This window comes from Crotalus tigris, unplaced genomic scaffold (genome assembly GCF_016545835.1).
Source record: "Crotalus tigris isolate CLP2741 ecotype Arizona unplaced genomic scaffold, ASM1654583v1 scf7180000024506.1728113, whole genome shotgun sequence".
Lineage (NCBI taxonomy): Eukaryota > Metazoa > Chordata > Lepidosauria > Squamata > Viperidae > Crotalus > Crotalus tigris.
Genome location: NW_024100677.1, coordinates 388,501 through 405,000, shown reverse-complemented (window position 1 = coordinate 405,000; position 16,500 = coordinate 388,501). Strand labels below are relative to the sequence as shown.

Genomic DNA, 16,500 nt, shown 5'->3' with positions numbered 1-16,500 from the left:
GCCCATGTTCTATCAGAGATCATCCACAAGTGCAACGAATGCTATCTCCATACTGTGACCTAGTGTGAATCTTGATTGATCTGAGTCCGAATAACTTGTTTTCTCCAGGGCTCACTGAAGTGTAATCTGACCACTAAAAACGGAAGTTGGGGAATGAATAAAAATTATTTAGAAGTGCTGGATCTAGTGATGGTTGCTTAAGGAAGAGATATACTACTGTCTCCTTCAAGATTGGTGGAACTAACCTCTACCTTAAATAAACCAACACTACTACATGGAGTACTACATCCCAGGAGGCCTTCACAAACTAAGAAAGTTTCCTCAAACGAAGTATAGGATTAATGTACTGTGAGAGGTTGAAAAGGAATATTTTGATCCAAGGCCCACATCAATGCCCACTCCAGGCAGCAGCTAAGGCCTTATATCTTTTCCATGATTCACATAGGAACTGCAGAAAAAAAATCGGAACTGATTTTTTTTTAAAACATTAGGACTACAGATACTTGAAACCTGTAAATATATTAAGGATGTGATTAAGGTTCTAGAGGGCAGTATTTTTTTTTTTTTTTATTGAGAATTTTTAACATTTTACAAAATAAATCCCCTCCCCAAACCCACCCACCCACCCATACCCTCCCCCAACTCCCCAAACCTCCCTAACCCTCCCCTGAACCTTCCAGAGTTGATTACAGGCTTATCCAAAATGTTTCAAAAGAAAAAAAAGAAAAAGAACTTAAAACACATATAAAACTTAAAACACCTATAAATCCTAAACCATCCTAAGTACCTTAAATTAAATGAATTATTTCTAGAAAATAATAATAAACACATTATAATATACTCTAAAAATCTTCTAATCTTACTTATAATATTATCCATCCTTCTACATAAGTTTCTTCCAAGACACAATTTTAAACACTGCTTTCTTTAAACATCTATAACTACCATATAAAGTCTAGCATAAATCATAAGCAAATCTAAATACATTTAGTTCAACAAGTTATAGTCCCTCCAAAACACAAATTTAAACAATCAGAACTTGAAACATTAGAACAAACAAATTATAGTCAATCAAAAACACAAATCTAAACATTACTTAAAACTTTAAACGTTAAAAACCCCACCCAAACACTAAACACATTGTAATATACTCCAATCCTTCTAATATCATAAATATTATTATCATTTTCATAAACTCCCCCAGAACACAAATTTATACATTACTTAAAACTTAAAAAAAAAAAAAAAGACACCTTTATACTCATTTAAATCTTATCAGATTCCATCCAAAGTAGACAGTTTATAGCAAATTCCACCCACAAAAAACACTATAACAAATTCCATCCACCATAAACACAATAGATATTCAAATCTTCATCAATAACAAGTTGCAACCACAAAAAACCCAGTCCTTATCAATCTCAATTGTCCATTTTGATTCTCCATTCATTATCATACTGATATTATTATTATCAGCCTCGATTATTCATTTTCGTTATAAAGCTTAAAACAAATGCTTTAGGATCTGTCCTCAAAAGCTGCTCCAAATTTTCTGAGTCTCCCAACGACTCAGAAGCCAGTACATGTGGGGATTCCTTAAGCTCCTTATTCTGTTGGTCTTTTTCTTTACAATTATATGTTGCACAGATTTTCCTCTGCCCCTTCCTCTCAACTTGTTGACGCCCCTCAGGCTGAAATTTCCCCTTTTTCGTCTCAGATGACCCTTCCATCCTTGAAGATTGCTCCAAAGGATTTATAGGTCTTGCTTCTCCCGCAGATTCAGCAATCACTAGATGTGAAATTTCATTACTCTTCTTCAGTTGCTGCTTTTCTTTACAGTTTTGTGCTACACAAGTTGTCTCCTGCTCCTCAATCTGAACATGTTGAGATCTCTTAAACAGGGGTTGCCCAATTTTAGAGTCTTCAAACTGTAATTCTACATCCATTTCTTCCAAAGTCTTGAACTTAATAGATGGAGATGGATATGCCCCCAATACTGAAGTATAAAAATCTTTTGCTTGAGAAACAGTATTAAGTCTATAACATATTCCCAGGTAATTCACCACCATTCCAATCGGAACATCCCATCTAAACGAAATTCGTCTCATTTTAAGTTCATTTGCTAAAAAGGCAAACTCCTTTCTTCTTCTTAAAATTTTTGATGGGATCTCCTTTAAAATTATAACATCTTGTGAAGCAATTTGAAATCTCTTCTTATAAAAAGCTTGTATAATTTCATTGCGTAAAGATTTCTTCCCAAAGTAAATTACCACATCTCTTGGCAAATTCTTTTGTACTGCCACCGCAGAGTTAACTCTAAATAGTTTTTCAATTTCACTAAGTATTCCTTCTTTTTCTTTATTCAAAATTACAGCAAAGTCCTTTGCAACCATCTCTTTCAGATCTTCCTGCAAGGACTCTTCCAAGCCCCTAATTCTTAAGGCGTATTCCATTTGACCATATTGAAGCATAAGAATCTCGTTTTCCATTTCTTTTTCCATACTTTCAATTTTCCCCTCCATTAATTCCACTTTTTCAGCTACTTCTTCCACATGGGAATTCAACTTTTCAAGAACAGAAGCAACTCCTTTTAGAGCCAAAACTATGTCTTGCCTCAAAATCTTATTATTTTCTTCCAAAATCTTTTTCATTTCTGCTCTAATTTGAATTGTAAAATTTCCCATCATTTGTTCACTAATGATATCAAAAAGAGAGATCAAAAAGAGCTGAGAGAGTTATAGCACCTCTGCCCATGTTCTATCAGAGATCATCCACAAGTGCAACGAATGCTATCTCCATACTGTGACCTAGTGTGAATCTTGATTGATCTGAGTCCGAATAACTTGTTTTCTCCAGGGCTCACTGAAGTGTAATCTGACCACTAAAAACGGAAGTTGGGGAATGAATAAAAATTATTTAGAAGTGCTGGATCTAGTGATGGTTGCTTAAGGAAGAGATATACTACTGTCTCCTTCAAGATTGGTGGAACTAACCTCTACCTTAAATAAACCAACACTACTACATGGAGTACTACATCCCAGGAGGCCTTCACAAACTAAGAAAGTTTCCTCAAACGAAGTATAGGATTAATGTACTGTGAGAGGTTGAAAAGGAATATTTTGATCCAAGGCCCACATCAATGCCCACTCCAGGCAGCAGCTAAGGCCTTATATCTTTTCCATGATTCACATAGGAACTGCAGAAAAAAAATCGGAACTGATTTTTTTTTAAAACATTAGGACTACAGATACTTGAAACCTGTAAATATATTAAGGATGTGATTAAGGTTCTAGAGGGCAGTATTATCAATATTAAACATAAATCAAGAACACGGGGGCATAACCTCAAGCTGAGAGGAGGTAAGTTAAAAAGTAATGTTAGAAAGTATTACTTCACAGAAAGAGCAGAAGCTTGGAACCAACTTCCAGGAGAGATAGTGAGTTAATCATCAGTAACTGAGTTTAAACAAGTTTTGAACACATGTTCATCACCCGATGAAAATTAAAAATAAATAATAAATAAATAAAATACAAAATAATAAATATAACACAAAATTTAAAAGAAAACAAAAAGCAAATAAATTTGAAGGGCACACTTGAAGACCACTAGGAAGTTTTCTGCCATCAATTTTCTATATTTCTATGTTTCAAGCTATGATAAGATTTCTTTTTGGCATTAAATGCCTTAAACAAATACATTAGTTGCTATACTTAGCTCTTTTCTTATGAGAAAGTCTTCATAGGATGAAAATTATCATACGGTTTTTCCTGTATGTATGCATTTTTATTATGCTGTCATAATTGATGTAATTTTTGAGCTTTATATACAGTTCAGGAAACCATGGTAGGGGCAAAAACATGGTGAAACAGACTGGCTTCATGTTGGCAAAGAATGGACAAGGCTATATACTATCCTCTTGTTTGTTCAACCTATATTTTTATTTATTTTATTTTATTTTTAAAATTTATAAACCGCCCCACTCCTGCAGGACTCTGGGTGGCTAACAATAAAAACAACATAAAACATAACAAAACAAACAGTACAATAACAGTCATTCAGGGGTCAGATTTTATAAACCCCAGGCCTGCCGGAAAAGCTAGGTCTTAAGCAGCTTGCGGAAAACCAACAGTGTGGGAGCGGTCCTAATCTCCGGGGGGAGCTGGTTCCAAGACGTGGGCACCATCACAGAGAAAGCCCTCCTCCACGGCCCCACCAAATGGCACTGCTTAGCCGACGGGACCCGAAGGAGGCCCAGCCTGTGGGATCTAACCGGACGAAGAGAACTATGAGGTAGTAGGCGGTTTCGCAAATAGCCTGGCCCTGAGCCATATAAGGCTTTAAAGGTAATAACCAACACCTTGAATTGGACCCGGAGACCAATAGGCAACCAGTGCGCTCACGGAGGATAGGTGTAACGTGGGTGTATCGAGGAGCACCAACTATCACTCGCGCGGCTGCATTCTGGACCAACTGTAGTCTCCAAATACTTTTCAAGGGTAGCCCCATGTAGAGCGCATTGCAGTAGTCCAAACGTGAGGTGACAAGGGCATGAGTGACTGTAAGGAGAGCCTCCCGGTCCAGGTAGGGTCGCAACTGGTGCAACAGACGAACTTGTGCAAAGGTCCTCCCAGCCACAGCCATCAAATGATGTTCCAAATTCAGCTGTGGATCAAGGAGGACACCCAAGTTGCGAACCCGCTCCAAAGGGGGTATATTTTCCCCCGCTAGAGTCAACACTGGACAGTTGACATGATCCTTGGGAGGCAACATCCAAAGCCACTTGGTCTTGTCAGGATTGAGCCTGAGTCTGTTAACCCCCACTCAGACCCTCACGGCTTCAAGGCAACAGCCCATCACATCAGCCGCTTCACTGAGAGAGCAGGGGAGGAGATATATAGCTGGGTATCATCAGCATACTGATGAAACCTCACCCCGTGCTGTCTGATGATCTCACCCAGCGGCTTCATGTAAATGTTAAATAGGAGGGGGGAGAGGACTGACCCCTGCGGCACGCCGCATTCAAGGGGCCTCGGGGTTGACCTCTGCCCTCCCACCAATACCGATTGCGACCGGCCAGAGAGGTAGGAAGAGAACCACCGTAAAACGGTGCCTCCCACTCCCACCCCTTCAAGTCGTCGCAAAAGGATACCATGATCGATGGTATCAAAAGCCGCTGAGAGGTCAAGTAGCACCAAGACAGAGGAATAACCCCTGTCTCGGGCCCGCCAGAGATCATCCATCAGCGCGACCAAAGCAGTTTCTGTGCTGAAGCCGGGCCTGAAGCCAGATTGAAAAGGGTCTAGATAATCCGCTTCATCCAGAGATGTCGGAGCTGGAGCGCCATCACTCTCTCTACAACCTTCCCCAAAAAGGGGAGATAGGAGTTATTTAAGTCAGCCGGGTCCAGGGTAGGCTTCTTTTTTTTTTTTATTAAAAATTTTTATAAATTTTTACAAAAAGACAAAAAAACACAATACAATACAATACAAAAACAAAGCAAAACAAAACAAAACAACCCTTCCCCAACCCTCCCCAAACCCCCCACTCCCTCCCCCCCTGGAGCTTCCCAGAGCAGAATATAGGTTTAATTAAAAAAAGTTAAAAAAATTATATGAAAAAAAGAATATAACACTAAATATATATATATATATATATAAAAATAAAAGTTATAAAAAAGCTAGATGATATTTTTTTATATCCAATTTAAATTGTATAAACTTTATCCATTTATCCCAAACAGCAAGAAATTTCTCTTGCGATTGTTCTTTTAAGAAAGCCGAAATCTTTGCCATTTCCGCCAAATAAGACACTTTAAGAAACCATTCCTGCAAAGTAGGCAAAGATTCCTTCTTCCAATATTGTCCTACTAACAGCCTTGCGGCTGTGATCAAGTTCAACATCAATATAACCTCCTTTGTATCACAATCAGTAACTATACCTAATAAAAATAATTGTGGAATAAATTTTACCCTCCTTCTAAAAATTCTCTGAATATTCCACCATATCTTAATCCAAAAAGCTTTTATATTTCTGCACGACCACCCAGCGTAGGCTTCTTGAGAAGGGGCCTCACAACCGCTTCCTTCAAGGATTGCAGGAAAGACCCCTCCCTCAACAAAGCGTTGATCAACACCTGGAGCCAGCCTCGTGTCACCTCTTTGGCAGCCGAGACCAACCAGGAAGGACACGGGTCCAATAAACAAGTGGAGGCGCTCATCGCTCCCACCGCTCTGTCAACATCCTCAGCGGTCACAGACTCAGATTCATCCCATAAAACTGGGCTAAGACCTGCCCCAGTCATCTCAGAAGGCCCTGCCCAATTGGAGTCTAGGTCTGTCCGAATCCAAGCGATTTTGTCTGATAGGAACTGCACGAATTCCTCCGTCCTACCCTGTAAGGGCTCCCCGGCTTCCCGAACGTTAAGTAGGGAACGGGTCACCCTAAACAGTCATGGCAAACCTTTTAGAGACCGAGTGCCCAAACTGCAACCCAAAACCCACTTATGCATCATCGGGTGCCGGGTGGGCATGGCCAATTGGGTGGGTGTGGCTATGTGGTAACGACAGACTGGGTGGGACTAAAAAGTTCAATCAATCAATTCCAACTTTGCAAGATCTTTTTTTTCCTGTGAGAAGTTGAAATTGACTGATTGATTGAACCTTTTTTTTTTGTACACGGCGGAGGCCTAAAGCGAAAAGATTTTATAAAACCCAGCTGAAGGCCTAGGACTGGGGTGACGGCGCGCGTGCCCACAGAGAGGGCTCTGAGTGCCGCCTCTGGCACCTGTGCCATAGGTTCGCCACCACTGACCTATATGCTGAACAAATTGTATATTAAAGGAAGCTGGATTGGAAGAAAAAGAATGTGCTATGCTTAGGATACTACTTTGATAGATAAAAATGCAAAGGATCTGCATGTTCTAGTAATAAAAATTAAGCAGCAATGGAAAAAAATAGTACTGGAATTAAATATAAAGCAGAGAAACTAATAACAATAGATAAAACAACCAACCTTAGAATTGACAATGAAAATACTGAAGAGATATATTGTTTCTGTCTTTTAGGATCAACCATCAACAGTAAAGAAACAACAGATAAGACTAGCACTTGAGAGAGCAGCCATGGAGACCTTGAATAGATATTCAAATGCTGTGATACACCTATTCCTACAATGATCAGAACTGTACAAGCCATACTTATGGAAGTGAAAGTTAGATGCTGAAGAAACAAGATAGGAAGAGTATTGACACTGTTGAATTTTGGAGTTGGAGAAGATTCCTGAGAATACTGTGGATGGTCAAGAAAAGAAACCTCAGAGTTCCCCTTCAAGGTCCAAATGATCAGGCTCAATTATCCTACATTGGACACATTATGTGAAGATCTAGTTCTTTGGAAAAGGCTCTAATATTGAGAAAGGTGGAAGGAACGAGAAGAGGACAAGTAGCAGTAAGATGGATTGAGTCAGTTACAGTGGTGATGAGTACATTGTTGGAAAATCTGAAAGACCAGGTTACGGATAGATAATTGAGGAGAAAATCGATGCAGTCACTAGAAGTTAAAACAAGTTGATGGCACTTAATCAATCAAGAGTGATTACGTGGTCCTACCTAGTAAAGCATATGCAGGAAAATATTCCTATCAGAAAACTGACAAGAGGCTGAATATCAGCAGTATTTTTTCTTTGTCAATTTGCCAAGTTCTGGGCAATGGAAAGATAATTTATAAAAGTTTATCTCATTTATTCTACTTTCTATGCATTCAGTTTTGCTCCTTTATTTTCACTCCTTCCTTTTCAGCTTCTATCCTACGAACTCCAATATGCATGAGAAGACTAAGCCTGATGTTCTTCCGGCATAAAGACAGTATATACATGAAAACATAAATATTGACAAAAGTATGGTTTCCAATTAACATGAAATTTTATTTTATTCTACTTTGGACAGGCCCTATTTCAGGTACTATGTTCAGTTCTGTCCTCATACTTTAAGAAGCAGTTAGAGAAATGGGAAAAGTTCAGAAAATTGCAACATGGATGATTAGGGGACTAGAAACTGTCCTTTGAAAAGAATTTGAAGAAGCATGTGTGTGGGGGGGGGGGAAAGAAGTGTTAGACCCAAAGAGGAAGAATGAGGGGAGATAAAACTTCAGCACTTTTCAGATAACTGAAGAAAGTCACAGGAGAAGAACAAGATCTGCTCTCTCTTGTTCTATACTACAGAACACAAATTAATGGATTTAAGTTATGAGAAGGGAAATTCTAGCTGATCTCCCCCCCAAGTCTTAACAATAAGAGATTTTTTGATAGGATACCCAACTGTCCATACAGCTGATCCCAGAGTTCTGAAGTTTAGGTCAGTTAAGACATCAACATTGCATAGATTCCTGGAATGCAGCTTTTTGTTGTTGTAGCTTATAGTAACAGCATATAGTAACTGGATTCTTCCACTGTTTTTTTTCCTCCAATTTTATAATAAACAAAATCAAGGTGGGATTATTTTGAGTTTCTTTCTTCAGTCTCTGCACTGTGTCATCTATTCTGTAAGTCACTCTTTTATCTAGTCTTTCACTTTCTTGAAAGTCATCTCTAATTTCATTTTCTGCACTGATGATGTTATCTAGTTTGGGTAACGAAACGTCTGCAAGAAAACAAGCAAGCCCAGAGAGCACCAAGGATCCCCCACATCAAACCTGAGCTTCAAAAATTCTCCTTTATTACTTTCATTTTCAGATGGTAGGCTCCTCTTTAACTGGCTACACCACGTTCAAACCCATCTAGGCAACCATCTTTCAAGAATGCTTTGGTAACTCCAATAAGCAGGGAATTTGACTCAATAAATTGAATTACTCCTTCCAACTTTATGATTCTACATAGCATGAGGGCTCCACATGGCTCTTCAGTTTCAGGTTGCACACTTTAAAGCAGGAGTGGACAACTCTTTGGTCATAATGGGTCACTATATTTACATTTGGGAGGGTGGGCTGGTTGCTTCAGAATGAGAGTGGAAATGTTATATATGTGATCAGGATTGGGAGGAGTTGGAGAGGGTTTTGCAACGTTTAACTGCAGTCTGTTATTTTAGGGATTTTAATACAATTTCCATGTGTTGTTGTGATTCCGTGCCAGCCTGTGATCCCGGTAGTTGAGTCTGGGGAATCAGAGGAGGAGGAGGAGGGGCCTGGAGAGCCATAAGAGTCGGAGGGAGGCTCTGATGAGCTGCAGGACTTAACAAATTAATGAAGAGGCTGGTCCAGAGCCAGCTTGCTGGGAAGCTGAGTCGGACTTGGAGGAAGCACAGCTGTAAGATCTCAGAGATGCTCGTAAATGTAGACAGGTCACACAAGTAGGACAGAGGGAGGCAATGGGGCAACTCCAGGGGAGGAAGAGAAAGCAGTGAGAAGCCACGCCTTGGGGACTGCGTAACAAAAAGGGAATGTGTGGGCAGGGCTGATTGCTGGAGGCAATCATTTGCAAAGAACTTCAGAGTCAAGAGATCATGGTCTGTTTATTTTGCCTGTGAGTTATTTCCTGTTTGACTCGTGCTCCGTTTTGCTTTTGGACAAGGTCTCCATTGGAAAAGTGTTCTGTTGCTTTTGTTTTCTGGGACAATTATCAGGTCTGTAACTCAAATAAAAACGGTTTATTTTCCAGTCTACTGTTAAAAGAGGTGTTGTCTTTGTGAAGTAACGAGGATGTACGTAGGCTGGGACAGAACACATGTTTCTTACTTTAGAATAACATGAATCTGTGCTGCATTTGTTCAAAACTCATGGACAGAGAGGAAGTTCAGATGTTCAAAAGCAGGGGATTTAGGGATGTCGTAACGTCTTAAGACTGCTAACTATAACTCTGTTTTGAAGTCATTCTTAGTATTGATTTTGCAGTTAAGGAAGTAATTTGTCTTTCTAAAAAAGAAGCTGAAGAAAAAAATGTTGGTGGCAAATGATAAAGAAAAGTGTGAATAAAATGAAGAGTTACTATGGAAGTACTATGTTCCATTGTGTAATTTTAGTGCCAGACAATGATGATTCACAAACTACTGTACTTCCATTTACAGATTAGTCTGTAACAAAAGATCTATTTAGGTAGTTAAGCTTAAAAGACAACAGGAAATTTAATGGCATGATCTCCATTATGTTTTGTGTCAAATGATGAATTTCTCTTGGTTTTACTTTTGAGTAATGCACGTTATTAAAATAATCTCAATCTATTGTAACTTGATTTGGACACCCAAACATAAAATGGTTACAAAAACTGGCTACATAATCTATTCATTCAAATACTATGTGCAAAAGGAACAAATTATAAATGGCTTAAGCAAGTTACAACTGCAAAATGCATTGCATTAGAAACATATACTGTATAATCTGGGAGAATTTCAGTAACAGTTAAAATATAAATTCTGTATTTTCACATGCTGCAACCAAAGAAGTCATTTGTACACAAATAACGTTATAGTCACATAGATCATGGGACTGCTATCTTCTTAATTAGATTTGACTATTGAAATGGTAAAATAGGCAAATAGGAACAAACTTAAGTAGGTGAATATTGTGTATGAATCTGAACATTGATTCTTATGTCAGGTGTTTAATGTCACAGAGAAATGTCTTCTCATGGTCTACCTGAAAATAAATTGAAGAGTCTAAGTCACGTTTACATGCCTCCAAATGTACTAAATCAATTAAAAATATATTAGAGCCCTTTTAGAGTTTTTATTTGAAGATTCTTAGTTTTCTTGGCTTTCACAGAGAGTATAATCTTGGGGACATAATACAAATTACATTGGAGATCCAACTGAGTCCATTGTGCAATTAAGTGTAGTGCTACTGATATTGCACTTGAGAATTCTTACCTTACTGCTGCAGCCATGTTTCCAATAGGGTTTATTGGCAGTGGTCTAACTCCTGGGAAAATTCCTCTACTCAGAATGCGAGCTCCATTTTGTATCACTCCAGGTGGCACTGAAGACAAACGAAAAGAAAATTGACTATCAATTGTACATTAAAGTTGCCAGTTTTCCAAACTTCACATACAGGGGAAGACGTTATCAGTTATTATATATCCTGGTCAAAGTATGCACACAAATATTGTGAAAGGTTGCTGAAAAATGCTTACTAAGAGCATCAGTTGAAATGTTCTTGGTCCAAACTTCATTTCAGCAACATACTTACCAAGCGGTTAAGGTAAGATGTTTTGCTACAAGCCATGATACAGTGGAATAGAAAACGTATATTCCAAAGTTGAAGTTCGAGATATAACTTATTTCAAAAAGTAATCTTTGCAGAAAGGGAAAGACCTCTGCCTAGCACTTCAAAAAGAAATCACAACCAGAACTAATACTACTAAACTAGTTAGACAAAACAGTAATCTAGTTGAGAAGTTCAATTCTGCAAATTCATTCAATTCAAGTATATACTGTACATTCCCTTGGCAGCAGTATTCTTTCCTCAAATGGGGACTAAAACTAATGGTCTATCTTATAGGCATGTTTTGAAGGCTACTGAATTAGGAATGGATTCAGACTTAATCTCCCATGATGGGAAAAATATTAAAACAGTTGTAAAATTTTGCAATTCCAGTCAATTCTGCAATCTCTACAGAAACTTTTTCAAAGGCCACAAAAGGAAGGAGAAATCAGTATTCACAATCTATAGGGAGTGTGCAATTTCTTGAATTTTAAAATGCCAATTGTACTAATATTTTTCAAAAATTTTAATCTTTTAAATGTATAATACATTACTGTGATTTGTTTTTTTACTCCAGTTAATACAGTAAAATGCATGTAAAGTATATAAGTAATCTGATCTAATTAAAGTGAAAGAAAACCGATTTAAATACAATGTTACAAAAATAGAATTGCTTTTTTCCATTGTTACATTATTTAAAAACTTATCCTAATATTTACATAAAATGTGGGAAGCCCATAGATCCATATCAGGCTGTTCATCAAGACATATACCTCTAATCAGTAGTGGTTGATGTGCAACTGGTAGAATAGTCCTACTACCTTCATGCCTTGCTTGCAGGGTTCTGATAAGCATGTGAATGGCCACTGGGAAAATATACTGTGAAATGATAGATCTTTGATCTAATGCAGCAGAAATATTACTATATTTTGTAAGAGTCTACATATTTAACTATTATACAAAGGATATTGCTAGGAGGAAGAGCTAGCAGGTATCTCTTACCTCACAATGGTAATTGCTAATATTCTATTTTCAGTTTATGGAAGTTTAGCCTGTATCTAATAATGGCATTGCACTAACAAAAGTACATTTGCATGCTCAAATGCCACACCCAACAAATGCTGATCTCTGTTTTGGAGGATCTGACAACTTTAGGAAACATCTCTCTTTCAGTTTATATGCACACATGAATAATAAATGGATTGACAAAAATCTAGCATGTTGGTGGTTAGAAATGCTTCATGCTACATTAGGTTTTGATCCAACATCACTAATTAAGAAAAAAAGTGCTAAAGATTTTACAAACTCACTCACTCATGCACAGCAACTCAGGATCTAAATCTAATTAATTATTTAAATTTTATATTAAGTTTCATGCCTTTGCTAACTACACATATTCTATTTGTAATCTTAGTGTCCATGAGCCCAGATAGGAGAGCAGTTAAGCCTGCCTCCTCTCCTGTTGCACAGTCATATTAATTTGATTTTAGAATGCCTAGGAATTTAAAACAAAAGAAAATTATGATGTATTAGAAAAGATGCATGTCTAGGGAATTTCCCAGTATGAACAGCTTTAGAAAGTTTATAGACAATGAAGAGACAAAAACACAACACTACATCTTAAATATGAAATGTATATATTAGTGGTGGGCAATTAATTTTCCCAAGGGGCCACAGGGACTGTTGTGGAGGACTGCTGACTCCACCCCACCCCACCTACCCACTGCTCTATCTGATGAGACCCCCGCCAACTGTGTGAGCCAGATATGGATAGCCTCCAGGCTGGATGTGGCCCACAGGCCATAAAATGCCCAGGTCTGTATTTATTATATCAATAGCAATTACATATCTATGGAGGTTTTTAGAATGAGGTTTCACCTTTTCCAAACAGCATTAATTCCCAGCTGTCATTTAATACATAAAAGCAAGCTCTTTATCAGAGACAAAGGCTCAATTATTAGTTCTCTATGCAGTACTTTACTTCCTTTCTTAATAGGCTGATAAGTAGTGCATTTGGTCAAGGGTAGCAAACAGCAATTGCCATGCTCCATGTTTGGACTCAGGGTTCCCTTATCATGACTCCTAAAATGGAGGACATTGAAATAAGAAAGGCAGAAACTATAGAGCAGAACCCCTAAAATATTTACATTACAATTAAAAGACTACCTCAAAAAATTCCTCTCAATCTAGCCTCACTCAAATGTATAATATGCCTTGTATCACATTTATATATACTGTTTCATAGAACCAATATCTTCTGAAGCAATACAATATTCTCACTTGGGGCAGAAACTTTTCATAGATTAGCCTATAAGTCACCTATTCATACAGATGGAGTAGCAGCAGCAACACACAACTCAGCAGTTCATGTGAACTTCTCAACATCAAACCTTTCTATCTATAGTATCCATGTAGTTACTGAGATTAACACTACTTATCCAATGTATAAAATAATAGTGATTTGAATAGAAATGTGGGATATGAAACATACAACTTAGAAAATACTGATAAGATAGGGAGGACTTCAGTAGTCACATGGAATGGAACTGTGAAAAAATGTCTGTAATAGCAGATGATATTTTATTATTCTGCATAATATCCAATAAAATAGGTGATAATCCTGAGAAATTTTATTTAATTAATACCGGGCGCACAGCAGCAAATGAAAATACTAGGAGGGTACGAGTCAAAATTAAACTAAACTATCCATACAATTAGTAGAATAAAGAATAACAAAATCTTATAACAGATACAATATAAAAAACCCAGGCCCATTACCAACATATTCACCAAAAGGCTATTTGAAATAATGCTTAATATGAAGAATAATGTAAATTGTTACAGGATATTTCAAAGAAAAAGTGCTTTTCTGTTTTCATAGAAGCCAAGGTTTTCATCATAATCTAACCCAGGTGTGCTCAACCCATGGTTCACAGCTGCATGTGGCCCTTGACAGCTCATAATGTGGCCCCACAGGATAAATAAAAATATTAAAAAGTAAAGGTTGTTATTTATATATATTAACTGTTTTATTTATTTTATATACGGCCCAAGACAATTCTTCTTCACTCAATGTGGCCCAAGGAAGTCAAAAGATTGGACAACTATAGTCTAATTCCTTCAGTCACTTTAAATTACAAGGCACAACAATAATATATAATGTCCATTAATAAATTCCAGTCTCAGCCAAATGGAGGACACACATACCCTACCAATTTGTATCAACCTCAATCCCTGCTTTTTTCCAATATTTTGTAACAAAAATAAATAGATACACACATCCACATTATTAAGGCTCTTTGGATGGAAGAAGACTCTATAGAGCCCCACACCGCTTGCAAATTTAAACCATGGCTTTTCCAGATTTTTTTAAATTGGGAAATGTTTAGGCAAAGGACTATTGTACTTAGGAAATGATAATTTCCACAGGATACATTTGAGTCTCGACCATACATTTTCCAATGCAAATACTCTAACTTGGTTGGAAAATGTCCATGGAAAAAATAAGCCACACAACATTTTCTTTAAAAATTGGCTATAATATCTAATTAGCTATCACAATAATCTTCCAGTTACTATTGTGATTTTATTAGAATGTATATTATTGTGATAATATAGAATGTATACATCATTATACACTTAAGCAAAAAGTTGCAAAAATACTTCAATGATACAAATATACCTAGGTTCGGGGCTTTTATTTGCAGGGGACATAAAAAAATAAAGATGGAAGGAAAGCTTGATCAATCTATTATTCATTTTTTGTTCCATAATGAAAAATAAACTTCTTTTTCACTAATTTTGTTCATCAAACTGATATACACAACAGAATGGCAGCTAAATTGGATGGAATAAAACTAGATTTTTTCCCCTACAAACACAGCTTCCCATTTCCATGGTTTATGGCCCTTGCTCTGTGAAATAGAAACCCATTATTGCCTATTCTGAATTTGTTAATAATATTTGACTCGACTTAAGAAATTTAAATTAATGAGAACGTTGTATCTTTTTAGCTAAAGGTTTGTATGCCAATGAAATATGGAATAAAGCTTAATAGTTAAATTTATGTCCCAGATCTGAACTATCTAAAGTTAGAATTTTCTTTTTAAGACTTACTTATCCCTAATTACAGAGTGACTCCCATACCATTTTTTTGTTTTGCTATTAAGTCTCTTCACAAACATACTTCTTCCTCAAATATTTTGTTTTTAACCTGAAATGTGATCTGCAACCCCAAGAAACTTTGTATCAGTAGCATGTCTGGATATTTATACCATCTATCTATATTTTGTATTTGTTATCGGATCTGAATTTTAAATGCTTTTAATAGTATCTTGCCTTAATTTTCCACAAATAAGGTTAACATTAAAATAAACAAAAATGTGCTCTGTATTTTAGCAGAGTTTTGCGTAACATTTAATACTTGGCGTGTCTCAAACATGAGACAGTAGCTCCCCACAGTGGATTAAAGAGCAAGTAGCATAAACATACTGTTTCTATGGAAACAATAATTTCACTGAAAATTACTGCCACCATCCACAAATAGAAAGCCAGAGAACTGTTTAGCAAACACTTTTAGCACTCCCAATAGTAGCAGTTCTCTCACACATTTAAGTTACTTTATTCATTTCATGACAGTTGCTTAAAAGATAAAGCCTGATACAAATATTGGGAATAGACTAGATGACTCAGTTTAACATAACTATTTTTTCAAATGAGCTAGTAAAGTCTATTTTGTAACTACACTGAAGCAAATTCTAGATTGGGGCTAGACAATGTCATGTCCCCCTCCCAATTTTCACAGTGCACTTCTATTTGATAAACTGGTTAAGCTGAATGGAAACTGAAACCCAAATCACTTGAAAATCTCCAAGTTGACTAACCCTACTTTAAAAAGAACTTGATTTTGTCTCATTTGGGGTCATTATATTTCCCTGAGAATGGTTACTTTATCATTTTTCATAGGACAGAAATGAAAGAGAGTCTAACCTCAACTGGCATACCACAAAATCAAGTAAAAGGGGAATTGTAAGAGCAAAATATCTGGAAAGACATGGGTTTGGAAAAATCTCTGCCTAGCTTCATAGCACAATATTTTTCAAAAATTTGGAATTCGGGTCTTACCTATAAATATATTATGCTTTTTTTAGGTAGAAAGAATCCCTTTGGTAAGGAAACACAAAACAATGTGTTCAAATATTGACAGCTGGGAGGTGCACGGAGGAATATGTCAGAAAAATTCCTAAATCAATCTAAGGGTAAGGCAGGAACTCTATCTCTATTTGCATTTGCTTAATTTCTTTTTATTCCTTTG

The 16,500-nt window shown here is 37.0% G+C and overlaps 1 protein-coding gene across 3 annotated transcripts in view; it reads right to left on the bottom strand.

The window, feature by feature from the left end:
• Window positions 1-16,500, bottom strand: part of FOXN3 (forkhead box N3) — a 224,068-nt gene that overhangs the window by 21,660 nt on the left and 185,908 nt on the right. For all 3 annotated transcript variants that reach the window (XM_039333463.1, XM_039333464.1, XM_039333465.1), the window contains one exon: window positions 10,853-10,961. In XM_039333463.1, coding sequence (XP_039189397.1) covers window positions 10,853-10,961 — 109 coding nt within the window. The remainder of the gene's footprint in view (window positions 1-10,852; window positions 10,962-16,500) is intronic.